The sequence below is a fragment of the Pezoporus flaviventris genome, unplaced genomic scaffold, assembly GCF_033815535.1.
Source record: "Pezoporus flaviventris isolate CSIRO_AGI_PZ_B2104156 unplaced genomic scaffold, CSIRO_AGI_Pfla_v1 ptg000031l, whole genome shotgun sequence".
Classification (NCBI taxonomy): domain Eukaryota; kingdom Metazoa; phylum Chordata; class Aves; order Psittaciformes; family Psittacidae; genus Pezoporus; species Pezoporus flaviventris.
In genome coordinates this window covers 14,171,424-14,199,275 of record NW_026892579.1, presented here as the reverse complement: position 1 = coordinate 14,199,275, position 27,852 = coordinate 14,171,424, and the positions used below count along the sequence as shown (strand labels likewise).

At 38.4% G+C, this 27,852-nt stretch overlaps 1 protein-coding gene across 5 annotated transcripts in view; it reads left to right on the top strand.

Annotated features, from left to right (window-relative positions):
• The window catches only part of KLHL32 (kelch like family member 32), a 124,775-nt gene that overhangs the window by 52,879 nt on the left and 44,044 nt on the right, over positions 1-27,852 (top strand). For all 5 annotated transcript variants that reach the window (XM_061460259.1, XM_061460257.1, XM_061460258.1 and 2 more), the window contains exon 5: positions 8,788-8,886. In XM_061460259.1, coding sequence (XP_061316243.1) covers positions 8,788-8,886 — 99 coding nt within the window. The remainder of the gene's footprint in view (positions 1-8,787; positions 8,887-27,852) is intronic.

Genomic DNA, 27,852 nt, shown 5'->3' with positions numbered 1-27,852 from the left:
AAACTGAATATGACCTTTACAGAAGTACTAGAAATTGTATGCTGTTCAGTACAAGGTCTTTTGATTTAAGATATTACTTTTCATATACTGTTTGTTGGCTTGATTTCTTTGTTGTTATTTAGAGGGATTATCTAATAAAACACTGTTTATGTGCATTGTCGCCAGCTAGTGAACCATGTAGGACTTGTATGTCCCTTTTATGGCGGCTGGGCTGTTCATAAAACGTTAATGTGGATTGATTCTGCATGCTAAATTACATGGACAGAAAGGGAAAATACCCTTGGTGATTTTCTAATAAATATTTATAAACTCTACTGTGTTTGACAAATTATATAATTAAGGGGAAAAGTAGTCTTACTCTCTGGACAGATGCAGTCTAAGAATCTTTGTAAATGCTTATAGGTACTGTGCGTGTTTATTGTAGCATTTTTTTATGATAGCAGGTTAGGTATCATGTTACTTTAGGAAATGCAAAGCGGTTCTCCTCCTCTCTCTGATACCCCACCAAAAGAAACAGATGTATATATGATCTGCTATATCTCTGCACTGCACGCTTGGACAGTGTTGCTCTGTGACTTCATCTCAGTTCAGAGTTCGTAGGTAGTGAGTTCAGAACATTGAGCTACTTTTGCTTCGGACTCTAAAATTCTAGATAACCAAACTATTTCTGGAAATATTGCTACAACAACTGAATCCATTGATGGATATTTATTTATTATCTAATTTTGAAATGGAAAGGTTAAATCTATATTATGTTACCCTGGAAGAGTTGCTGGATTGTACAGCTTTAAGGCATCTGCTTCCATACTGTGGATTGAGTATGTGGCCTTATCATTTTTCAAAGGGAATTAGATAGAAATAAGGAAGACACTTTTTTTTTTTCCCTGTCTTAAAGGAGCTACTTTTTTTCACCATCCCATGCAACAGTTATACTTTAGCATTGGCCTTAGAGATTAGCACTTGAAATTTCCGTTTTTCTGCTGTTATGCAGATCACTTATTCAAAGATTTCTTTGATATAAATGAGAGACAGAGATATCATGCTATATTACTGAATAGGCTGCAGATCTCAGTGCATGACTTGTCATTGGTATGCTTTTTGTTTTTTCCACTTGAAAGTTTTGATAGGTCAATTATTCTGAAGAGGGAATTCTTGTTGCTAAATGGAAGTATCTTTTGAGAAGATGGATTGTAATTGATTTCTGTCTCACCCATCCTGTCTGCTGTGAATAGAGGTGTACTTCCCTGTCATTCAGCCAAATTCAAAACCTAATTAACCTGTGCAAAATAGGTTGAGAACCTTGAAAGGATGGGTTTGGCTTTTATTAAGCCAGGAATTCACCCCATGTTGCTTTCAGGACAGTATCCTCAGCTCACTAGTAAATATGTGCCTTCAATCCTTTAGAGACTTTGGAGTCTTTCATTTTCAGGTATAATCTACTTTGAATAAATGAGTGTGCTCCTTGAGTTAAATATAGATCTGCATGTATGTACAGTTGCTCATATATGTAAGTGATTATAAGGGAAAGTTTGCACTGTCCTATCAGATACACCAAGTGCTACTTTGAAGCCCAGAGAAATGGGAAGGATTCTGTAGTACTTCTCTCATAAAGATGCTTTTGAAGCATATCTCAGTGATATGCAGGTCTTAGAATTTGCAGTGTCAAATTTTCCGTTGTCCTTAAAATTCTCTTCTGGCACTGGTTTTATATGTGGTGAGAATTGCTTACGTACTGACTCAGGCTGACAGAATCTGGGTGAATGTTTCAAGGTAAGTGAGTGGGAGTAATCCACAAATGTTATTGATAAATAATTGATTACTGCATGCTTACATCAGAGTTCTGAAAACAGTTGCCTTTAGTTTGAGTCTGTGAACTCTTTCTGATGTAAGAAGCAGAAACTATTTCTTGTTAACCCAAACCTCACTTATGCCAATTACAACCTGATATTACTCTCAAAATGTAGGTATCAAGACATGATCTGATGTGTCTATTTTTAACATGTTTGGACAAAATCTTCATCCCAAAAGTGGATTTCTTTTTAGATAATGCTGTGGAACTGACAACATTTTAATGCCAGTCCTAAGATCTTGTCCTGGTTTCAGCTCTAACAGTTATTTTTTTCCTCCTTCCTAGTAGCTGGTACAGTGCTATGTTTTGGCTTTAGTCTAAGAACAATGCTGATAGCACACCGATGTTTTAGTTGTTGCTAAGTAATGTTTACTCTGATCAAGGACTTTCTGACTCTCATGCTCTGCCAGTGAGGAGTGGAAACTGGGAGGAAGCAGAGACAGATCACCTGACCCAAAGTAGCCAAATGGATATTCCACACCACAGACATTATGCCCAGTACATAAACTGGGGCAAGTCACCTGGAAGGGCAGATCGCTGCTTGGGTTGGCTTGGGTATCAGTTGGCAGGTGGTGAGCAATTGTACTGTGCATCACTTGTGTTTATTGGTTTTTGTTTTTTTTTAACCCCTTACCCTTTTAGTTTACTATTCTCTCCCCTTGTTATTTCCCTTATCGTCATCATCATTAGTAGCAGTAGTAGTATTATATTGTACTTTATTTATTTATTGGATTGTTCTTATCTCAACCCATGGGGTTTGCATTCTTTTGATTCTTCTCCCAATCCCGTCTGGAGTAGGGAGGGGAAGAAGAAGGGAGTGAGTTGAACGGCTGTGGTGCTGAGTTACCAGCTGGGTTTAAAATACAACAGGTATCCATGTCTAACAAGATAAATACTCAGTTTGAACTTGCTTCTCTTTATTTCTTTAATACTTTGCTAAACTTGCATCCAGTTTGAAGTGTAGTAGCTCAAATATAACTTTCTATGTAAAATAATCTATTGGAGACATCTGGTGGAAATACTTCATATTGCATGATGGCAATTTTGGATGCCTGCAGTTTTTTAGTTATTAAAATGAAGAAATGTAATTTTTAGTATGACATTGCAATCTGAAATGAGACGGCCATCCTTGCTTGGTTTTTTTTTTGGTTTTGAGGACTGAAAATACAAACTTCATCTTCCTGTCTGCTTATGCAGACAGTGCGTTACCATAATTACTGCTGGAAATATTTTGCTTTTAAGGGAAAATTGATTGTCCAACAGAAGAAAATGTTGTTGTAAAGCTCAAGTTAAATATAATTAATATCGTAATTCAACTGAATTGAGCCAGTACTATGGTCCCTAATCATTAAGAAGAATTAAATGTTAGCATGGAAATAAATACTAAGTAATAAAAGGAATAGCAGCAGAACTTGGTTTTGTTCTATGTGTGTAGGCTCTCGGTAGTACTCTAATAATGAAAAAATATCATAAATACATTCCCTCTTGGCTATAGGCATTTTACCACATAATCCTCATATTTGATACTCAGAGACACAACTCTTTTCCTGTCATAGTTGACTCTTTACCTGTTGTAGTTGGCATATCCTTTCTTCATAAAAGGGGTTTAAGGTCATTCTCTTACTTTACAATTGACAGCAGTGACACTAGGCCAGATTCTCAGTGACTAGATTGCTCACCCTTCCTTCTCACAGGGGTATTTTGCAGGTGTCAGATATGTATTGGAAGGGAGATGGATGATGTACAGTCAATACAGAGCTATATGTTTTACATTATTAATATAGAGAAACAGTTCTTGGTGAAAAGTTTAGACCTCACAATTCCTTCTGTCAAAATAAGTCTTAACCACTGGCTTAGAGTGTTGTGGACACTCTTACCTGCTCATTTTGACTGTTTTTAGGGGGTTTTAGCTTTTCTGTTTCCAAGAGAGAAAATCTAATTTGGAGGAATGGGGTAGGCCCTAAGTAGGTCAGTGTAGTTGGGTGGTAAGTCGCTCATCATTGTAAGAAAAGGTGCTTTTGATCAAAGGAAAACCTTCAGGCATCTAAAAAGTTTCAGTGCAGAAAACAGGCTTTTATAAACTTTGTGTTGGGGGACTAAGTAGTTCAAACTGAAATTTTGAGCCTTCTGAGTTTAGATGAGCCTTTGAATTCCTCCTCAAATTTAGGTCCAGCAAACTACATAATTTATGTTGATCTCATATACATATGCAAAATCTAAGTGCTAACCATTGTTGGAATCAGCTGACAGGCACTGCGTCATAGTTTCAAGGAAGAACTGTGCAAGAACACTGGATTTAATTTGCAGTAGATGATAATGATCCTAATTCAACAAAAATAAAAATACACAGTCGGGGTCCTGTGTATACTGAAATGTTTCGCTGACTTGAACTTTTCTTCTTTGTAATTATATTTTATCATATGTCCTTATAGTAATAGAAATATTTTGCATTTAGCTAGAATTTTATTTGAGGACCTCAAAATGCATTACAAAAGCAAGTAATTGCTTTCGTTTGTTATATCAATGACAGGAAATTCTTTTGGGAAAAATAACTTTCTACAGACAAACACAGCAAACCAACAGCTTTATTAGGGCTTAATACCAAGTTCTGACCAAGTCCTGGATGGTCTCTCTTTTTCTAAACCATAATATTTTGCTTCTTTACTAATAGAGATTGTTTTCTTAAAGTTAGAAAATTATTCTAAATTACCAAAGCTGAAAAGAAAGAATCAGAGAGGCAGCCTCCCCAGGGAAGTGGTCATGGCACTAAACCTGTTAGTTCGGGGAGTATCTGGACAATGCTCTTAGCTGTATGGTTTAGTTTTAGGTAGTCCTGCAAGGACTCTATAATCCCCAAGGGTGCCTTTGAACTCAAGATATTCTATGATTTATATGCTGTGCATTTAATACAGGTTTTCATTTAGTTTTCTGGAAAAATATTATGACATATCAAAGAAATGCTTTTCAGGATTCCTTCTGGTAGTAACTAATGAGACATCTGGATTTTATGGCAAGTGCTATCAAACATTACAAGTCAGGGCTTTGGGCAGTTGCCTGCAGCAGACTAGAACATTCTTCCCCTGCTCACACTTCCCTGAAGCAACACTTCTCAATGTGCAAGGAACTCAGGATTCCACTGAAGCCAAATAAACAGGGAGATGGGCAGAAGTGCTAACTGGTTGCCAGTGAAATTCAGTTTAAATTGCTCTAAAAGAAAAGTTAGGGGTTTTTTTTGATTGCTCTGAAGCACACAGGATGGTCTCCAGCAGGGAAAAACAAGTGGTACTTTTCTTAGATGCCTGTCTCATTGGAAATGCTGATCACTGCAAGTGGAGTCGGGAAGAAATTTTCTTTTGCATCAGACTGGCAGGAATTTTAGATTTTTCTTTTTTCTTCTTTCTGTGTTAAATTCCATAGGGTTTACTTTCTAGAACTTTCTGACATGACAATACATATTTTCTTAACTGTCATAACATAATGCAAGTTTATTTTTAATATGAATCGTGCCACAACCTCACTTATTCCATGGCCCCCCAGACAGCTGAGAAGGAAATAGAGGTGTTTAAATGAATAGCTGTAATGAAGGTGATAGAAGTACCTCCTCTGTTAGTCCATCTTTGGGCACACAGTTTATCCTCCTTGGGCCTAAAGTAGCTTTAGCTTAGTGTCTTTAAAAGTGTCTGGATGAAATATAATGCCCTGCAATATACAGAGAATAGATTAAATAATCTAATTATTTTTTCTAGATAGAAAACTTATGAAACTTAATAGAGGTGATAGTTAATCTGGACTTCACCTTCTCCCTCGGAAAGAAACACCAAATTACTGCATTTTTCCATCCTTTCTATCCCTTAGTCTATGGATTTGACCACAAGAGGGAGTGAACTGGATTTAGTGCATGCTATCTGAAGGGTTTTTGGGAGGATGAGGGGTAGAATGGCTGCCTTGAAGAACAGGATTCCTGTTTGAAAACAGTTATTGTGAGGGAGGCTAAAAATAGCGTGACAAAGGAAATCAGTTTGGAAACAAACAGCTTATCAGACCCGGTGGCTTGGGAAAGTAAGTTACTCAGACTAACTGCAAGTCCTGCCCATTGCATGCAGGGAGGTGTTAAGCTGATTTTCTTGGGTAGCATTCATGGGTCAGAGAGAAGCTGAGAGCGTAATGAAAATTAACCCTTAGAAATAAGGGTTGAATAGAGGACTGATTGTAAGACGCAGGCAGGTGCAATACCTGAATTGCCACTAATTAGTTTTAATATAAATCTAGCAGAGAAACTGGTCTGAAGAGTGCATGTGTCATACAAAGCACATCCGTCACTGGTGAAGATTGCAAAATTCATCTGAAGTTGTTGATGGTTCCATATTATCCTTTCTGCCCTAATAATTATGCCTCGTAACCTTTGGGTTAAGGATGGAGTAGGGAAAATTATTAAGCTTCTCTCTCTCTAGTTTGCACATTAATAATTTGTGATGAATTTTTAAAGTGTGAATCCAAAGTACATCTTGCTTTCCCTCTTCTTAATTTTCTGCAGGTATCACAGTGAAGACCTCAGAGCTATTTCTCTGAGGGTTAGACAAACAGGAGAGTCAGTCACTGTGTGTACTTGTGTGAATATGGAGGTATTTATGTGCATTTACTGTTAAAGTTCAGCTGGTTGGCCTATGTAGCATATAAACAGCTATGCTGGTGATTAATAAAAATCAAGTAATTGATTAATGTATGGAAAATAAGAGCTGTAGAATACTTGTTAATTACCCCAGTTTTGATAGAAAAGAGGCTTGCAGTATTTTCTTCCATCTTTACTTACTTTTCTTTTTCTTGGGGGTTTCCCCAGCATGCGTTTTGCTGATGGTGAGCTAATTCATAAACATAAATGTGTATTGAGTAAATACTCAGTTCCATTTAACAGAAAGTCTTAGGAAGAGACAAAGTAGACTTTTCTCAGTTATCTTGGGAAAGACAAAGGTGAGTATGTTATCTCAGCAGAAAAAATATTGCATGGGCATAGGAAAGCTGTAAGAAGTGGAAAAACATCTAAGAAATGTCTGTCACCTTGAAATGAACTTCTTTTGCTGACTTTGTGCAAATCAAATACACCTCTAGTTAGTAAACAGTCACCCTCCTCATCTCTTGTCCTACCTCTCATAATGTTACTGGTATTATTTGTAAATGGATTGGTGTAGCTTTAAAATACATTAATATTATCACAGTTAAATATAGTTTGTCTGTGCCTTTAAGATAGTAGTCTGCTTTAGGGTTCTCGTTCTTTTCATGTTGTGTCTTTGACAATGCTAAGCTGATGGCCGGCAGTTAGTAAGTAATATGACATCCGATGACAACTTCCTTAGTGTAAATGATATCTGAATAACAAACACTGCAAGGTCTAAAACAGCCTGTTTCATCAGTCTGACCTTGAATTCTCACTTGAAAATATTTGACAGTGCTGTTCTTTTTTTCAGTATACCTCTTGGAGATATTATTGTAATTGAAATCCTCTCTAGCTTTCCATTTGAACTGCCACTCATCATGCATAGCAACCTCATTAGCATCAGCCAAAAACTCAGATTTTGCTGGCCTTGGTTCTTGGTTACATTAAGATCCTTACATGTCTTTCTGACTAGATAAAGAACTTTTATACTGTATGTAAATTACATATATGTTCACTTAAAACTTAGTATGACTATATATAGTGATTTGCGCAAGCTTTAAGCATGTCATACACTGACAGGACTCAATGTAAATGAGTTCTTGATATAAAAAAGAATCAATCCTTTCTTGCTTGTTTCTAATATATCCATTATGTTAAAGATAGTTTGTGGTTTTGCTTGAGGAAGCGAATACTTGTGTGTGGTTTTTTTATTTTAATTTCTCTCAAAAACAGTCTAATTGCAAACGATGCAGTGTCTTCCCTTTTGTTTGCCATCCTTCCTGTTCCACTGCATTTGAGACATAAAATGATACATGAGATTAAACCAAATTGTGTGGGCAGAAGAGAAAGCAGCTGGAAAAAAAAAAAAGCTTTACTTCCCTGTGGAGCAGTGAGAGACTGACCTCATGTGGTGTGAAACCAGCGTTGCCAGGCGAAGTACAAGAAGGATAAAACTGAATAAACTGTCTTTGAAAAATTAATTTTACTCATGCATTTCTGATTTTTGGATGTTGCACCACTTGTATTTAAATATAACATTAGTTTGGATAGTTTGTAATGTGATTGCTGATAAGTTGACTTTTGTGTCCTGAAAGGGATGCTGTAACAAGCTGACCTTGAGACAGCAGACCAGGCACTGAGGCCCAATTATCCTGGCTGTGCCTGCGCGTGATTTTAATTGAAATGAGTAGGAGTTTCATGCGAGTAAGTGCCAGAATAATCGGTCTTGGTTTCTAAGCCCTTTCTGGCACTTCCCCAGCAGTATGCTCACTCTGTGCTATCACAACCTTGCTCTGTAAAATGAACACAGTGGTTAGGAAAATTAGGAAGTGGCACCATGCAGAATGGGAAGGGTGTTCCTAGTCTATATATATTTTTATAAGCATGAATAATATTAGTAGTGAAGGCTTCTGAGTCAATTCTGTTGACGTGATTCATCAGTATATATGGAAGCATCCAGGTATATGGATAACAAAAGGAGGTTGTGTTATTTTGAAAATTCTCCTTTATAAATAAATAACAGGCATTTACTTTTAAAAAATGTAGCAGTTAATGTGGTTTATGGACTCTCACAGGACCATCTGCTTAAAAATCCTTTGGGTAATTCAGGTGAACTTTGCAGGATGGGAACTCCATCTCCATCCTGCAAAGACCTCTCCATATGCTTAATTGTGTTCTTTCTGTTCTTTTATGTTAACTTAAATGTCTGAAATAACAAAGGCCTGTTAGTATTTTCTACATGTACTCTGAGTTCTACATGGCAAACCTTCCATTTTCTTCTTTACAGATCCTCTTGGAACCAGGGGTGATACAGGATGTCCTAGCAGCTGGGAGTCATTTGCAGCTGTTGGAGCTTCTCAGTTTGTGCTCTCACTATCTCATTCAGGTGAGGCTTCTCTGCCTTATTATCAGCCATTTCTGTTTGGTAAACATTTGTTTCAAGTTTAATCTCAGTAGGAGAGTAGTAGTACCATACCTGGTGTAACCTAAATGGCAGTAAATGGATTTCAGGAGATGTGAATTTCGAATGTAATTGATGATCAGTTTGTGACAGATGCTTTCTCTTCCCATCCATTTTGTCCATTTGAGTTCTGAAAACAAGGATGGTCCACTGATCATGCACATGGGAGTTTGATTTCCTCCTTTACCAGAGAATTTACTTTCTTCTGCCTCAGTTTACCAAATGTTAAATGTTTCCCTACTGCAGTCATGTGTATTGTGAAGCATTCAGATACATACTTGTTCACAACAGAATATCGATGCAGGTTCAAGGGCACTACCTGTCACAGAACAGGTAGGCCTTATTACAATGGCACCTTATGCTTAACCTCCCCCCCCCCCCCCAATTCTGATAATATTATCAACATTAGAGCTGTTATTATGAAGCACAAAATCTGGCTCCAGCGAACTAAGTTTTTGTACTTGGCTTGTATAGGAGATGGCTCATGATGGTAGCAACAGCATAACTTTGAGGTGTATCTATGAAAAGCCTTATTTTTAAAAAAGGCAATAGCAATTCTACATAACTGTTTCCATTGTAATTTTTCAGTATTGTTTCTGAAATAAGGTGCATTTGGCTGTATCTGTGCAACAGTTGGGCATGGAAGTGCATGTCAGCACAATCCTCTCTGTACGCACTTGCCTTCCAACAACATAACTGCCTTTGAACAGTCGATGAGTGTGTTTGGCAGCACGCTGAGCTACTGAGTACCCTAGGCATGCAGGATCTCATGTTAAGAGCTCCAGGATGTACTTGAAGGCTCTGTGTCTTAGGGAGAAAGAATCTGTTCTTTGAGTGTCAGCCTTAGGGAAGCCTTCAAAATGCGTGTTCAGTATGGTGGTATGAATATGTGCATTGTAAATTGATTAAACAGTTAAAGGAGCTGGCAGTTTGTTTCAGTTTGTTTTCAAGAATATATGAAGGGATTTAATTTTTCTGAGAAAATAGACATGGAATGGAATGGGAAACATGGTTGGCTTGAGAAATAAGAGATACCAAAAAAGCCACAAAACCATTTGGACTACCAGTTGTCAGGCAGGTGTGGGAAGAGAAAGACGATGCAATGAGAAAGACGATGCAAGCCTAACACTGATAGTCATACAGTGTATTTAATGCCAGCCTAAATAGTCAGCATATCTCTGCTGCTTACATGCAATGTCTTTGTCAGAAATTAAACCAAAGAGACCATTGCAGCAAAGAAACTAGAGGAAGCATTGAAGAGTAGGGAAGAATCTGAGTATTGTAGTGCTGGTGAGATAGAGACATGAGAGGGTTCTAGGAAAGCACCAGGTATATGTCCACTTTAAGTCGTGCTATCTTCTTCCATGCCCTATGCTGAGTAACCTCTGGTATTTTCAGATTTTCCATTAGCACCACCCTAATACTTCTAATCCTGAAATCACTGCAGTGGAAGTACAGACAACTGTAGAATTAGCAGTGCTTTGGATCTTGCCCATGATGTGCAATCTGTAGTCAAGTATTTAGGAACAGACTACTAATTAATCTAAAACAAAACCAATGAACCAAACCAAAACAAACCAACCAACCCTGAAAACAAAGCCCCCAAAACCCCCAGTCAAATCAAAACAAAAAGTCAACCACAAAACCACACCCTCCCTTCTCCCCCAGAAAAGCCAAGCAAAACCAACCAAACAATAAACCCCAACAAAAACAGGATGAGCAAACATTGCTGCCAAATGGACAGTAAAAATTCTCTGGAAGTGACAGTCAACATGATTACACAACGTGCAAGAGCTCTGTTGTACTCCAAGTAGCCTGCCAAGATAGGGTAACTGGAGCTACGCTGGTATAAGAATGAAGAGGAAGTGGGACCCAGTGTCCAGATTTACAGTGATGGAGGTAGGGAATAAGGAGGAGAGTATGTCTTGGGAGACAGAGCAGTGGTAGTTTTGGAGAGTATTTTTGAATCATTTTTTTTTTTTTTTAAGGTATCAAATCTGCATGGACATCTGTGGGATGCCTGTAACTTACATCATATCAGTCTTTAGACTGCATTTCACTCTTTTTGCAGTATTTTTAATACCAGATTCATCACAGCAAGGCATATCTGCAGGCAGATTTGCAGTCTAAATAGATCACAGTAAGAATTAATGTCTTGTTCTGCAAAGTTGCAATCCATGCAATTCAACCCTGAATAGTTGTATAAGCTTTTTTAGCAGAGGTCAACAAGGTACCATACATAATGATGGTGATACCTTTTAGGGTTCAAATTAATTATATGAAATATCTGTTCATTTTCTACGTACTATTGGTTAATTAAAAAAGTATTTATAGCTTTATTTTAGTACTATCTAAAAATAATATCAAAGTAGCTAAAGAAGGCTTCCCTTGAAGTCACTTATGCTTCCTGCAGTTGCTAACTGGAGTGTCTTGTCAGCCCACATGCTGTGATAAAGATGCTGGTAAGAGAATAATGTTTGCCCTTTCTCTTCTTTCTGATGAATCTGAGTGCAGCAGAGTTCTTCCTTTACTGTACTAGTTAATTTCTTTCTTGCTGTTTTGAGTTGTTCAGGTATCGTGAACTTAGTTTAGCATAAATTCAGGAAATACAGTATGTGGAATCTGGCTGTTATTTATTATTGTTGCATAATGATGACACAGAATTTTCAATGTGTTAGGATTGTTTAGGACCAGGCTTTTCCCATATAATAGTGCTGTTCCTATTAGAGCTTGTTCCAGCTCTCCTCTTTCACTAGATGTTCCAGCTTGTCAGTTTTTTTGGAGCTCAAGACAGTTTCATTTCTTCTTGCTACTTTTACCTGGGGCCTGTAATTATTCTATGGATTTCAGTAAGACTTTTTTTTTGCTTCAAATGCAGTTGGTACAGCTCATACGCATATCAATTCGAAGACGTATTTGTAGTCTGTGAGGTTCCAAAGTAGATTGCACCGATTTAACCCACTGAAGGTGGTGGTTGAAGTGTCTAATTGTTGAAGGTGATTTGCAGTGCACTGGGGCAGACTAATTTCCAGCCAATGCTGCCTTTCATATTCACTGATCTTTAAGGACTTTAATCTCAGTTCTCTCAGAATGAACAAGTTGTTATTTTGACTGTAAGACAGGTTCTCTTCCTTATAGACCAACCAGCTTAGAGCATTCAATAAAATGTCAGTAACAAACAGTTTGCATCACTATTTTTATGTTTATGAAGAGTTTTTGATCAAAGTAAAGACAGAAAAAAGAAGGAACATTCTTTCTTCCCACCTCAATTAAGTAATATTAATTTCCCAGATGTTTATGATAGCAGGATTCAATGGAGTTTTCTGACAACACTGCTAATTTATTAAATGCATTTTATCATCTATAAACTTCACATTATCCAATGTTCTGTAGCATCTAATGTTGATTCCATTTTCTCACTGGAAAACTGCTTCTCATTTTGGCTTGAAAATTTACTGGTTTTTATTTTAAAACAATTGTAGATCATATATTCTCTACTTGCCAACAAGAGGAATGCCCAAGCATTCCTTACTTTAGGTCTAAATTCCAGTTTTGTGTTTTTCAGACTTCCTCACTTGCTTCAACAGTGTCATATCTTGAATTATGATTACTCCCCAGCCTTTGCTGTTTGGAGGGGCTTGTTTTTAGTTTCATTTGTAGAGGGGAACTTTTTTTGAAGCATGCTGATGTATTTTATTTGAGACACATACATATTCATGATTCTCTCCGATCATGTCATCTGCATAACTCTCAGGTACTTTAAACATTGAAATAAGGCTTGAAATCTCATACCTCTGTCTCAACGTAAACGAACAGTAAGACAGTGTGATTGTTCTTAGCTGTATTGCTGCTACATAGGTGTGGGAAAGTTAAGCCGAAGACTCTAGTTTCGTGTGTCTTGAATTGCACTAAGGTCTGTGATTGCGCACAGCATTTGCTCGCAGAGTGCAGATCCAGTTCTCTAAAAGTTTTTTTTCTTAGTTCCTCTTCCAGCTCAGACTGTCAGTTTTGGCTGAGGTTTTTCAAAGGAGGCTAACGCAGACAGCTGTAACCAACAGGTAGATTTTGAAATATAATTGGAACAGTTTATTGGAATGTCTTGTTTCCTTTTTGAAAGAAGTTTTAGCCTTTAGAGTTCCAGTGGACTGCAACTGTCCTACTATTTGGACATTGAAAGGGCAGGAGAAAGCTAGTTGAAGGTGTTGAATGTGATGGAGATCCAAGAATGGACTTAAATTGAGGTAGTTTGGTTGTTCATTGTTGTTCATTGTTGATGACCTATTTTGCACTTTAAATCTTGTAAACGTTTTTCTGAAGGGTACATGACAACTTTATTCTTATGCAAGAGAAGAAATGTGTTAGAAGATTCATTTAGAACATAGAAATATTTGTTTCATAAACATGTCTGAGTTATATAACTGACAGTAGATGTAAGAAGTTTTGTCTGTTTCCTCAGCTGCTTGTATATTCAGTACCAAAGAGAGACACAAACTGCAAATTATTTCAACAGTCAGAGTCTTAATAAGGAGGGAACGCTATTGAGAATATGCGTTTTCAATGAAATTACCTTCTAGTGATCAACATCAACTCAATATTGTGTAAGTGTAGCTTTTGTAATCGGATTTTAAAACTAAAGGCTGATTTTCACTGGCATTCAGGGATCTGGGACTAAGACTGTACATATTTGAAATCTAAAAGCTAAGTGATTTTTCCGTGTTTTCTGAAATCCAGTATTATTGTTTTCAGTGGAGTTCTATATACAACCTGAGTTACATTTAAGGTAATAAGGTGACAGGTGTGAGTGAGGGGTTTAAAGCTGCAGAACTGGCCAAAGCAATGCACTTGTTTCTGAGAGGCAGGGCATTGCAGGATTGTTAGCATTTACCCCTATGAATTTCTGCTGATAAGTCAGGCACAATTTGTGAAAAACAAATCAAACTCACATGTTGGACAGAGTCTGGGATATCATTTATATTAATTGTTTGGACAGTTGCATGTTTTAAATGCAGCCTTATTACAAGGGATGTTAGCTGACTGCCCTTGTACTCAATGGCTGGAATTCATTTCCTATTCTCGCAGTAGCTAGGAACAGCAAGTATAGTAGACATAAACAGCAACCCTGATTGCCATTAAAGTTCCCCTGATTGTTAAAAATTTCTCTGGGGATCATAAATGTTTTTGTGTCAGGGGAAGCTGAAAGTTTGATGCCAGTTTTCGTGTTAATTTTAACTGCATTAAGTTCCCTGCTAAATCGGAAATGTACTGTACTACCTTTTAGAGTAGACAGAACTCAGCCACAGGTATAGCTGCCTCTTGCTACCGATGTCAGTTGTAGTGTCTTTAAAGAGGGCTAATTTAAGATGAAAAGGATATTTTTAGGTGAGTGATTAAAATGAGCTTGAAAAAAATCCAGCACTCTATAGCAGCAGTCAGTTGGAATTTTCTTGGAGCCGCCTCTGTACTGTATGCTCTGGATTCTTGTATACAGAAGCAGACAGCAGGATCACCCTTGAAATGTAAAAATTAGATTAATCAACTCTCAAATGATAAAATAAAACCTCCTGGAATAATTCTTGGTAATAAGTGAAGCAGGAATATTGTCTTGGGTAGGGGCTTTGATTTTTAACCTTCTACTGTAATGGTCAATTTAGGCTCATAAGCCAAGAATTTTTATGGTGCATGAACACCTAATGATCCGGATCTTTTCTTCTACTAATTTTAAACTATTTGAATGTGTTTATAGATTGAAATATGTTACTGATTTTAAAAGGAAAAAGCTACAAATGAACCTGCCTGTGGATTTAAAGGGAGCGTGCATGGTTTAGAGAGTTTCAAAGCTATTTATTTTTTTTTAATGCGACATCTCCATTTGGACAGTGCCAACAACACTGTCCCTACTTTCACTAAGATGCACTCTTTTCAGAGATGAATTAATTCTTACACCTGAGATTGAGAGCATCACCTTTGCATTGCTAGGAGCCCTGGTTCAGTTGGGATTTTAGCTCCTGGGTTTTTAATATAGAGCAAATTAAACTGCTGGAAAAAAGAATCTAAAGGTCATGTAGCAACCAAGGCTTGCCTTTTTTTAACTAATACTGAGTTTCTAATCTAAGTACACACATGCACACTCTCCAGCCCTCCACCCCTCCAGAATTAGAGGGGTGTTTTATAAAGCCTCCACTATCAAACTAGAGTCTACCAACTTTATCCCATGGTGGAAAGAGGGACCTTCCCATACTAAGAATACAAAGTAGACAGAAATAATGTCATCTTGCATTTTCCTGGTTTTCAGTTCTATGCAGCCAGTCAGTTGTTGCCGTGCTAGCCTGCTGATTTTTGAAGGAGCATGTTTTGTCAGCTGTTGAGTCATTAAGCTATTGACAGACATTAGAAAAGTTTTTGTATAAAGCTCAAAAATAACTTCAGGAATTTATTTCCTCTTTTTAACATACAGCCACATTAAATTACAGAGATATGGGTTTATGTATATACGTATACATATATATAATGTGAATGAAGTACTGAGGATTTCAACTTAGAGTGTCACTTAGGAAAAAAAAATGATGGGGGTTTTCTCCATTTTTTTCAGTTGGTGCCAGTGAGGAGTGTAAAAATTGTAAACCCCATCACCTTGAATCCCATTCTTACTGTAACCCACTTGCTGCTATTTAGCTGCAATGTGATAGTGGATATTCTGCTCCTGGGGTGTTAACTCTTAAAGAAAGTGGTGCAGCTATCATGAGGAACTTGCTGACTTTGTGCGTGTGTTCTGCTTTTCGTAATGAAGTAATAATTGATAAAACCGAATTGGAACTGCTGATGGATGTGTGAAGAATGATACTGGAGTATCGAAGTTTACTGTTGCTGGCAAGATTAAAGCTTCCAAGCTGCCTAGCTATTTGTATGGATACACATTGCTGGTCTTCTGCATGAATCACAGGAGGGGTCAGAAGCTGGGAAGAGGTAGATACTGCTACATCTTCTTCTCTTTGCAGTTTCTGTCAGGAAGGGAGAGCAGCTTACGGTGTGTGTTTCTAAATAGGAGCAAAGAAACAGGATTGCTTCCCGGTTTCCCTCCCTGCCCTTCTCATGTTGTCTTTCTAGCCAATATGGCCTTCCTTACCTGACCTTTTCTGTCCCTGAGCCCTTGAAAGATTCCTGCCTTGAACCTTTCTAGTATTTTTATAAAGTTGTAAACAGAGGCTGATGAATCCCAGAATGCTTAGTGCACAAAATTCTTCTTTGGTTTTATTACCATCTGATCAATACTAATGTTTTATGTTCCTCTGCCCCTCCTGCCCCCCAATGTCTTTGGCTTTTAATTCCCCTTACTAATTGAGGTAGTTTAGATGCATGAACCCCAGAAATGGCAGTATTTGTAATTGGGTAGTGCAGCCCTCCTTAACCGCTGATGTCTTCAGTGACATGCCCTGTTAGCAGTCTGGCAGGAAAATTTGTTTGATTGCAAGAGATGAAACCCAAAAGACCGAAGGCTGAACAGGACTTGAAATGAGGCAGTCGAGCCCTTCCTCCCCAGGAGTGGGCAGCAGGTGGCACTGTGAGTCCGTAACAGTTTGAGCAGATAAATTCTAGGAAAAATCAAAAAAAAAAAATGAAAAGAAAAATTATTTATTTTTACTCCGTATTAGTCTTCTGACCTAATCAGTAAAAAAGTCATTATTCACACAACACTGGGCAATATGCATTGTAATTTTTAACAAATAATAGGAAACTGTTAATGTTTTCACAGGAAATACAGTTCTGTCTTGTGCAGCAATGGTCATTTATCACTGCACTTTGTGAAATCACTCATTTGTTCTAATTTGAATGTAAATGACTCTAAGGTTTTACAAATAAGGTGACAGACTCACATAAATGTAATTGCAGGGTTCATCTCTCTCTTTTTATATATCACTCATTAAGTTATGAATTAAATACATCGTATTAAACCAGGGGCATGTCCAATGATGATATTGTAATGGCAAATTACTCTATGCTATTAGAGGTGTATTTTTTATTCATGGACATTAATTTGTCATTAAGCGGCATTAGTTTAGCACTTTTATGTGGAAGACGTGACCTGAAAGAGGAGACTTACAGCTCTAATGTGAAAGAACAGGAATACAGGCACCAGATAATACAGAGCATTTTTATTTTTTTACGTCCTGTAAAGAAGCAGAGGGACATTTTATTTAATTTTGCTTTGATCTAAAGCAGTTCTAGTTCTGTTAAGCCATTTTAGCAAAGGTATTTCTGAAACATGTAAATGCTTTGGCTATAAAGTATTTACTAATGTGGGAAAAGCCAGAATGTTAAGTACCACGCAGTGACTGTAAATCATTTGTAACTTGTGAACCTGAAGAGAACACTGGGCCTGAAGTGAGTTACAATCTGATTTTATCTCATAAGTATTACTGTGGTAGGGAGTTAATTGTCCATCTTGTTGGCATAGCCAAAATAAACTTCTTTTTTTTTTTTTTTTTTAAATTTCCTTATAATTGTGAAGTTACCTCCTCTATAATTTTGTATTTTTAAACATATTATTATTTTCATAAGAATCAATTTCAGGTTGGGAATGTTAAGCAGGAGGAGAATCTTTCTTAAGAAAATGAATGAGAAAATGTATTATTTGATGGAATTTGAGAGGCAACTCAGCACTTGAAATATTAAACTGAGGAAAATAGTGAATGACTTTCTCTGCTCTATCTTTAAAAGCTATTAAAAAGACCCAGTAAATTTTATTTTAATTTTACAGTCAGTTTAATATATGAGACTGTCCTTTCAAAACTTGGTTAGGGATCAAAGTTCATATACCCCAAGTTTGGCAGTGTTTGCAATTTGGACTTTTCCATAGACTGCCTTCTGTTAAAGGCAAAAAGTCTGAATTTGATAATCTATGTATTTGTTTCCCCACCCACCCTGATATATGTTATGTTTTTCTGTAATCATTACTGTTTGATTCACCTATCTGAACTGCTCACAACCACCTTAAGTAGCACAACCCACAAGTTGAGTGTGAAGATTTGTAATGAAAGCCCAAAATATATATAAATAGTATAAGAAATGGGAGTACCTCAAATTTACATCTAGTTGTAACTACTATTAAGTACTATATCAGTACTTAATAGAGAACCATTTCACTTTGTAGGGGAGCACAAAGAAGGAAGCAAGTTCTGTGTAAGGCTGTTCATGTTTTCCAGTAGATCTCTTAGCAGCAGTAAGTGAAAACAGCATTTTTGCACATTCCACCAGAGAATTGCACAACTGCATCAGAGTAGGCTTTGCTGGGGGGCCAGTATTTTGGTTTAGAATTGTGATGTAGATTAATTCTATTAAAAACAAAATCTTCATTTCTGTCCAGGGTATTGAATAGGCTTTGAACCCCAAATGAATATAAATGTATATATGCTGGCTTACTGAATCTTCAGCCAATATGTAATCAGAGTTTTCAGAGTTATAAATTGGCATCATTCATGTCACTAATTCTAAAAATTAAAAGGTACAAACCTAAAGATTAGTGGTATCAACAACTTTATTAACCATCAATAATGTCCTGCAAGTGTGTTATTCCAAACTGAATATTTGCAACTTTATTCACTTGTTTTCATAGAATAGTCGCTTGCGCTCCCTGGGGCAGGTTTTCCTGTGTAATCTGTTCTAAACAGCTGTTTATTAATTTGGAGGAAGTTGCTGCTAGATTTCTCATCTGTTTCAACAGTGTCTTACAGAATTTGTGATATCTGCCACAGAGTATGTTTAGCTACATAAGGTGGCATTGGATCCTGGATGACTGAAACCAGGACTTTTATTTGTGGTTCAGTGGGAACTGATTTTTCTCTACAGTAATGCTTGTAGGAGCTGTCATGTCCCTCTGGATTAGAGGGGTAGTAATATTGTCTGGACTTGCTTTGTGATATCACCTTTGCTGTGAAAGTTGCCAAACCCACTCAAAGGAGGTTTTTTTCTAAATTCAATTTCAGTGTTTTCTCCTTGTTTACTATAAGCCACGTGTTCTAATTATATATGCAAAATGCATGGAATTTCCATAGCATCTAAGCTCATCTATTTTTCATGGGGAAAGTACTGTAGTAACCTCAGGTATGTTTAGCCCCCAAAATACAGTGGGATAGGAATTCCCACTGTCTTGAAATGGAGTCGTGTAGACATGAAAAAAGCTATGGGGACAAGCCCAACGTCACACACCAGGCATGAAATCAGTGTTTGTGTGCCTATATTTTGTTTTTGCCTGCCTCACAATATTTTTACTCATATTTGCAGCATTACCATCTTCATGGGCCACTGAAGTATGCAGGAAGTATTTGTATACAATGGTGATGTCAAGGACACCCAGAGACTGATACTGAGTGTTTGCTATAACTGAATACGTGAAAGTATCTGACTACCTAGATACCATTGTGAGTCTTAACTTGCATGTGTATTCTACACCACTGATAAAAAGTCCTAATCAAGTTCTGGCCTTGTATAGCACCATTCAGCCCTGGACCAAAAGTTGAACAGACTATTGGAATTTCTTGAAAAGGAATAAAAGTAGCAGCATAAATTATCAGTGTGTGTGGCAAATATTTCAGAGTGGGAGGAAAAGAGTCAACATTAGATATATGTGATAAGCTGTTGTCAGTGTTTTGCTTTTTAGGTGTGTGGTTAAAATCTTTGAGATTTGGATGTTTCAGTAACATTTACTAAAATTTGTATTTGAAAATAATTTTTAAAAACTACACTGATTTTTGTAACATCTCATGAAATAAGCATTAGCTAAAGATTTTTTCAGTAAGCTCTGGTTCATTTTTAAAAAAACAGTGACTGTTCTTGTTAGATTAGCTGCAGAAATACGTTCCTTTTGAAGTAGCTGAGCTATATCCCTCCTCTAAGTGCCCTTCCAATTTTCTGTTAAAGGGTGTCTGCCTTCATTCTCATTGTCTTTAAAGGGGGATACAGAAGAGGGTCCCTTCATATACTTCATGATTTTGAGATACTGGCATATGTCTATAGTTGTGAACACTTAGAAATTGTGCCTGAAATGATTTATTCTGCTTTAAAGGTGGTGTCTTCAAGGTGAAATCTTAAAGGCAGAGAGAATTTTGTTATTTGGCTATGTCTCTTAAATATGCAATGCATTGATTTAAGTATTTTTCTCTTCTGTATTTTTTGGGTCATGGGGGACATGGACCAAAGACGCCTTGGTCATAAAGCAAAAGGAATCTTGACTGTTAGCTGTAAAAGAAGTCCTGACTGTTAGCTGTTTGAGATTTTGGGTGCAGGGGAGTTATTTTTTTATTCTTGGTAAGAGCTGCTAGACACTTGTCCTGGGTTCAGCAGTAGCAGTCATTTTTCTCCTTCTTGGTAGCTGGTGCAGTGCAGTGTTTTGACTTTCAGCCTGGGAACAGAGCTGATAGAGATGTTTTGGTTTGGCCAAGGACTTTGTGAGCCTCATGCTCTGCCAGGGAGGAGGGGAAGCCAGGAGGAAGCAGGGACAGGACACCTGACCCAAACTGACCAAAGAGGTATTCCATACCACAGCACGTCATGCCCAGGATGTAACTGGGAGTTAGCCGGAAGGACATGGGCTTCCGGGTGGAACTCGTTTTCTTGGCCGGTGGTATCGTATTCTCTGAGGGAAAGAAGGGGGGGGGGGGGGGTGAGCGAACAAGTTACCTGACTGGGTTTAAACCACGACAGTTCTTTTTGGCGCCCAACGTGGGGCACGAAGGGTTGAGATAACGACAGATCTGACCAGATTAATAGTCACTCGTCACAATGCTGATTTATTGGCTCTCAGAGTTGTTCTTGTTGATCTCACAGCTTCAGAATGTTGTAACTTAGAGCCGGTATTTGCTGTGTTAGTGTTTATCAAGTGTGGGGCCTGGGCTAAGGTTCTTGTCTCACTGTGCTTTATGGCAATGGCTTGTAACACGGGCGGGCTCCAGCAGCAGTGCGGGACGGACGTGGCCGTGGACTTGTACCTGGCCGTCCGGCTGCTCTTCACCGTCCTGGCCCTCACCCTACTCTCCATCTTCGTGAGGCTGCGGGGAGCCGAGGGGGAGCGGCCCCGGGAGCCGGCGGCAGCCGAACCGGCCCGGGAGAGCGGCCCCGGGGACCAGGCGGCGGCGGAAGCAGGGCCGGAGGCCGCGAGGGGACGGCTGCCGGTGGAGGAGGTCGGGGCGGTCGAGGAGAGGAAGGAGGCGGCTGCCGAGCAGCGGGAGAAGGCGGCGGAGGAGCCGAGCCCCGCGGAGGAGCCGAGCCCCGCGGCCGAGCCGAGCCCCGCGGAGGAGCCCAGCTCCGCGACGGCCGCGAGCATTCCCCGGAAGCCGCCCGCCGAGCCCCAGGAGGATGCAGGAGACCACGCAGCATTTCCCAGCAAGGCAGAGGAGGAAGAGCTGGACTCAGGAAAAGAGAAGCTGGCGGTGGGAGAGCCGGCAAGCACAGCTGCTACACCAGCCCCAGTGACAAGTACAGCAGCATCAACTGAGAGTGCTGAAGGTTTTGAATGGCCTTTGGGTATCCTTGGGACCTGCCTGCTGATTGTGATGGGGATCAGCGTGTTGGCACACACACAGACTGTGTTCTACCCACCACCATTTTGTCTGATCTCAAAAGTTAAGCAGAGTCAGGTTTGGGTCTTGTCTGGGGTTAGATGACGATGCAGGGGGACCAAGAGGCTTTCCCCAAGGCTGGACAGTCATGAGTGGCAGGGTGTGTGTGACAGTATGGGCAAGTATCTAGTCCACTGGGCCCCTCCAGTGCTTTGGAAGCGTCGGAGATGGAAGGCAGCTGTATGGAGTCCCCAGCAACAAGCTGCAGAAACTGCTGAAGGGGACAGTGAATTATTTTGAGCCTGGTGGGCCCATGACACTTCAGGCCATCAGAGCAGAGATGCAACGTAGAGATGGATGCATGATCGAGGGGTGGACTTAGCAGTGGACACTATTGCCCAGGTTATTCATGAGTGTGAACACTGCACACAGTCTCTCCTGCTCTGGAAGACTGTTACAAGAGATGGAGCCTGGCATCATGGACCAGATGGACTCAGCAGCTTTATAGCTACTGGTCCATGCACTAAGATAAGAGTATATTGAATATGTGGGATCTGAGCATGACGTGAATGGTATGGAATAAGGGGTGGATAATGTCCTGGGTTCAGCCGTAGCAGTCATTTTTCTCCTTCTTTGTAGCTGGTACAGTGCAGTGTTTTGACTTTCAGCCTGGGAACAGAGCTGATAGCAATGTTTTGGTTTGCCCAAGGACTTTGTGAGCCTCATGCTCTGCCGGGGGGAGGGGAAGCCAGGAGGAAGCAGAGACAGGACACCTGACCCAAACTGACCAAAGAGGTATTCCATACCACAGCACGTCATGCCCAGGATGTAACTGGGAGTTAGCCGGAAGGGCTGGGAGACTGCAGGGTTGGAGGAGGTATCGGTCAGTGCTTGGTCGGGCTGAGGAGGGCAAGTTATCGGTTGGCTGGTGGTGAGGTGTTGTATTCTCTTCCCTTGTTATTTCCTTTATCATTATTATTATCGGTGGTAGCAGTAGTGATTTGTGTTATACCTTAGTTACTAAACTGTTCTTATCTCAACCCGTGGGAGTTGCATTCTTTTCGATTCTCCTCTCTGTCCCTCTGGGAGTAGGGGGAGGGAAAGAAGGGGGGGGGGGTGAGCGAACAAGTTACCTGACTGGGTTTAAACCACGACAACACTAAATGAATAAAAGTCAGCATGATCTTTGAAGGCTCATGCTTTCTTGATACTTGGCATCTTCAGCAGTGTGAACATTCATGTGTGTTAGTTTGGGGAAGACTTGTGACTTGTTTGGCACCATTGAAGATCAGATGTCAGAAATGTTGAACTGGACCTTGAGCCAATGTCTGCTGTTTACATTTGAGCTTTGCTCTTTCTAGGTTTTCTGGGTTTGAGAGTTATATTTCTAATAATTGCTGACAGAGAGTGATAAGTGAATCCCTAACAATATTTAGTATGGAAGCAAATCCCCCTTGATCTTCACATATAGTGGAGTTGTTTTGTGTGTTTTTTTTTTTAAATTCAGTGGTGTTTCCAGAATTCTTTACATTCTTTTACTTTTCTTTCTCTGTGTCAACTACTACTATGCATTTTTATCCTGTTTACCTCCTGAAATCAGTTCTGATTATTATGTAGTAAACCTACTAATCAGCACAGCTCCTAGTCAGGGGAGGCAGAGATGTTCTTTTCACTGCATAAATTTAGGATGGAGTGTTGTAGAGGGTTTTATTTTACTGAGAAATAATGCTTATACGGAACATGTTACAGACATTCTGTTGATATGTTGAGCTGTATAAATGAATTGTGTTAAAGTTGGGGGTGTGGTGAAGAAGAAACAGAATTCTGTAACTACTAGAGCTAGAGCGCTGGACTGGGTTCCAAGCACTCGAGGTTCTGTTTTTTCTATCTTCTGCATCATGGGAAATAACTCCTCCTCTCCTTTTTTCTCTGTAAAATAAAAATTTGCCTTGAGTTAGTGCTATGAGCAAAAAATTTCTTGGTGATTTTTGAGTTGAGGTCAGATATTGCAGGAACATAGAGATTCCAGAGGAAATGAAGATAAAATAAATAAAACAGAAATGCTGCTTTTTAAACATTCATGTACTTACAATCAGGTTCTTGTACCCTGTTTGAAACTGATGATTACCCTTCTATTTTCCTGCAGCTGTAGCAAGTCTCTTGCTCTTCAGAGGGATGTGAAAGCATGTAACCTCAGATACCAAATTGTGCAAATATATCCTCCTTTACTATACAGGCAGTTGGCAAAAAAATAGTTTTCATTGCAGTAAATGTGTTTCTTTTTCTATTGCAGAGTTGCAAAATGTTCATAATCACACAAAGGTAATGCAGACAGTCCTGTACTTCCTAGTCCAGTGGCCAGGATAACTTTGATCCTACATTCATGAGGCAGAAAGCATTTTCTGAAAATTTGGCCAGAATTTTTTTGCTTTTATATATTCTCTCCATTTTGTAAATATCTTTGCTCAAGATAAAACTCTTCAGGAGTCTTGCTTTAAAAACCTAAGTTGAGCACCTTGAATCTTGCAAAGTTGTTTTTCAGGACTATAATATTTTCGTAGCTTTAAAGTGTGGACCTTCAGAACTGGGACCAATATTTGAGCCATAGCTTAAAAACGCAATGTTGAAGCAGCAAGAGGGGGTTGCTTCTTTTATTGAACAGCACTTGTTGTGCATTTTCTAAGCCTTTTTGGTTTTTTTCAGAGAACTGATGCTGCCGTTTATGACCACTTTGCCAGGAAAGCCGTACAATTGTCATATTCTGTCATTCTCATAACTTGTTATTCCACTGCTATTGAAGAGCCCTCTGTAAACTCTGCCAGGCAAAATTTTCTCTTCTCTAGTTCAATTAAACTGTTAATAGTATTGGATCAAGAACTAATCCATTGAGGACTTTGCTGGGAAAATTTAAACTGCTTTATAACTTAACATTAATAACTTCAGTTATCTTTGATCCATCCTACTAAAAGTATAATATTTCATAAATTTCATGTAGTACATAACATTCAACTTTTCATAATACTCCTTGTGTTAAATTTATCCCATTATATTCTGCCAATATTTCTTGTAAATTTATGAAGATTAGCTCTTTTGATGTTTAGTAGATAGTTGGGTGATGTGATTTTTACAATGCATTGGGAACTACTTATTTCAAATTGGTGACTGATGCTATGTTGTCTATCAGTTATAATCAGTATTGTGTTATCCTGCGCTGGATTCGGCCTTTCTGTATAGTATCACATAATGCCTTAAAATTCTGAGAAAGTTTTGTTGCTTTGGGTTGTTTAGCATACATTTGAGATTTGAATTTGTCTGTGTTAATTAACTCATCATTCCACACATTTTACATAGCTTGTTTAATTCTCTGGTGATATTAGATGTCCGGCTTACTACAGTTACCCTTTTCCAGTTTTCAGATGTGTTTATTAGCTTTGTAATCCTTAAGCATTTGGTGACAAGCTGTTACCTGGGGTTCCAAAGCAGAAACAGGTTTTCAAGAAAAGTGGTCCTTTGCGGGGTTTATTACAGAGCACTTGTATGTATCATTGAAATGTTCCAGAAGTAAGTGTCATAAAAAGATTATGAAAGAGTTGTGTGAATCATATTATATATTCTTTGCACACAACCACTTCCTCTGTTTTTATTTGTACCTACAGTGTTAACATTAGTATGCTGATAATTTGGGAATATGCTGTTTGTTCTTTAGCGCAACATTAAGTGTTGACTTCCTTTTTCAGTTAGTGACTATCATGCTATTATCCATCTTTGTCATTATTCATTTACATTTAAGCGGAGCAGTTGGAAGAACTATCAAACACCCCGTTTTCTCTGGCTTGTGATTCTAGCTCTGCTGCTACATTCCAGTACAGTTGTTTTCTCTGGACTTCTTCTGCATTCCTGGTCTTTGGTCTAGGTTTTTTTCCATGCTTCTGCATTTGAAAGTGGTGTTGTCTTTCTCTTGCCTGCCAGGGCTCCAAAGTGAATCTTAAGCACCAAAACAGAAACAGACTTCCAGCCTTCAGGTTTTGTCATTATGATGTGGCCCACAGTAGTGCAGACATGATTTTGCTTAGCTGTGGAACTGTGTAGCTAGAATGGGATGCAATTTTTTTTAGCTGCAAAGTTTAAAGAAGTTATTACAGAGAATGTCCAGACTATTTTTTTTTCTAGAGGCTGATGAGGGGGTGGCAATGGAAGTTACAGCAACTCATACCGATCTACTTCCATTCTGAATATTTTTAATGTGAAAAGCAATGGTCTTTTCCTGTCAGTCCCATTCTTAGTAATGTGTTTCACTTGAGGACCAAGTTTACCAAGAATTGTCATGCATTAAATCATACAGTAGCTTTGAGCTACTAACATGATACTATTAAGAAAAAGGCAGTTTGAGTCTAGGATATTTCTTGAAATGTAATTTATAAAGGTAAAGAAATATTAATGCTGGTGTACAAGGTACTGCTAAAAAATAAGAGTACTGTGAAGATTTTGACCACACAGAAGAAAAAAATAAGTCAGACTGGCAGAGGTATAGAAAAGGGCAGCTAAGATGATCAGGAAGGCCTATTTTATATGAGTAGATTGAAAGAGTTTGGCTTGTTTAGCCTGGGAAAATGAGGACTGAGGAAGAATATGATTGTTTTCTATAAATAAATCAAAGGAATAAATAAATAAATATTATGATACTGTAATAAATACTAGGGGAAGGACGAGGAGGGAGCAGGGAGGAAGACAGTGCTTTTGAAACTGAAAGATAGCATTGGCCCAGGAGCAAATGCATGTAAACTGTGTAAATTAAGCCGAAAATAAGGAGATGGAGTCTCAGAATCGGATGAACCTTCTTGTAGTAGTGTTTGGAGCAAGAAAAGAGTTTTAAGATGGATCTCTCTTAATTTATGATGAAGGTGATTTGATGAGCTTGTCCAGTATAGCAAAGGAATAGGCTTCCACTCCTGTATTCTCATGGCCTTAAACTGTTACTGGAGTCTGAAAAAGAATTGGAAGAAATAGTATTGTACAATCTTATTTTTCTTTATTATTCTTGTCTATAGTTTTGTAACAGCTACTCTTGTGAACTTTGGGTTTCTAAAGGACAAATCTTGCTCTTTCCTGATTTGGTAATATTAGCAAAAAAAAAAGTGAACATGGAATATGGAAGATTACGGGTGGTTTATGGAGTAGCCAAGTAGTTCTCAGCTTTCCTTAAGCACTGTAGTAACTGAAGAATTTGCAAAAATATAAAGTGATAAAATATCTGTAAAGACTAGGTACCAATATTCTGTGATTTCTGCTGGACACGCAGGATTATGCCATTCTTAATGTTTGAAGAAAAGAGGCTTTCAGAATTGGCAAAATGTGTAAACATTGATAAATCTGATAAAACCCTTCTTTTGGGTTTCAACAGTCAAATGGTGTAAAAAAGGCCAGGTGAGAGGTTAGATGGTCTCAATGTTCTGTTTCATCCCTGTCTCTTTACTTGATAAATAATACTGATAGCTGCTTTTATCTTGCCAGGAGTACCTGGCAAGATGTGAAGCTTTTCATCTGGGGAGTTTCTGTGCTAGAAGCAGTTAAAAAAAATAAATTAAGATAATAAATCAAATTAAAAAACATTCCTACAGCAGCCTCTGTTTAGCAAGAGAAATCAGCTACTGAAAACTCTGCAGTACCCTACCTGTGGCTGTTCCAATAGTACCACTGAGTTTTAACTGTATAGTCTTAATGTTTCATTATCGTATTTCTTTCCATAACACACATAATCATTTATGCAATATATAATAGGCATGTATAACCAGGGTCACTTACAATAATTAACTGGGTTGCCATTTGAAAATATTTGTACTATTTAGTAACTTAGATTAATCTATGTGAGATTCTAGAAAATGTTTACTTTTTAAGTTTTATGTTTGTGTATCTGCATATGGCATGTTTCACTTTATTTTTGGAAGCCACACAGATGTCTCATCACATGAGCAATCTGAGAATGTCGTGTCTTTCCATTGTGAAGGTCTCAGGCTTCTTCAGTGCCTTCAAAGAGGGCGCTTGCTAGCACCAGCCAGCAGGTTGAACCTGGAAACTAAGCAGGTACAGGGAAACACTAAGTGAGAAGAGAAATCAATTATAAGGCAGAAAGAAAAGTAATAGGGCTGAAATGTTTTGATTTCTTGCTTTTGTACTTAGCCCCAGATCTACTTTGAAATAATGGCATGGATGCAAAATAACTTTTCATGCTTGAAGGAGAAAACAAAAGCAGGAATTATAGAAAGTGTTGAGAAAGCAGTGATCTACCAGAAAAAAATTAATTTCATAAAATAAATCATTTAAAAAGACATTCTTTAATGTG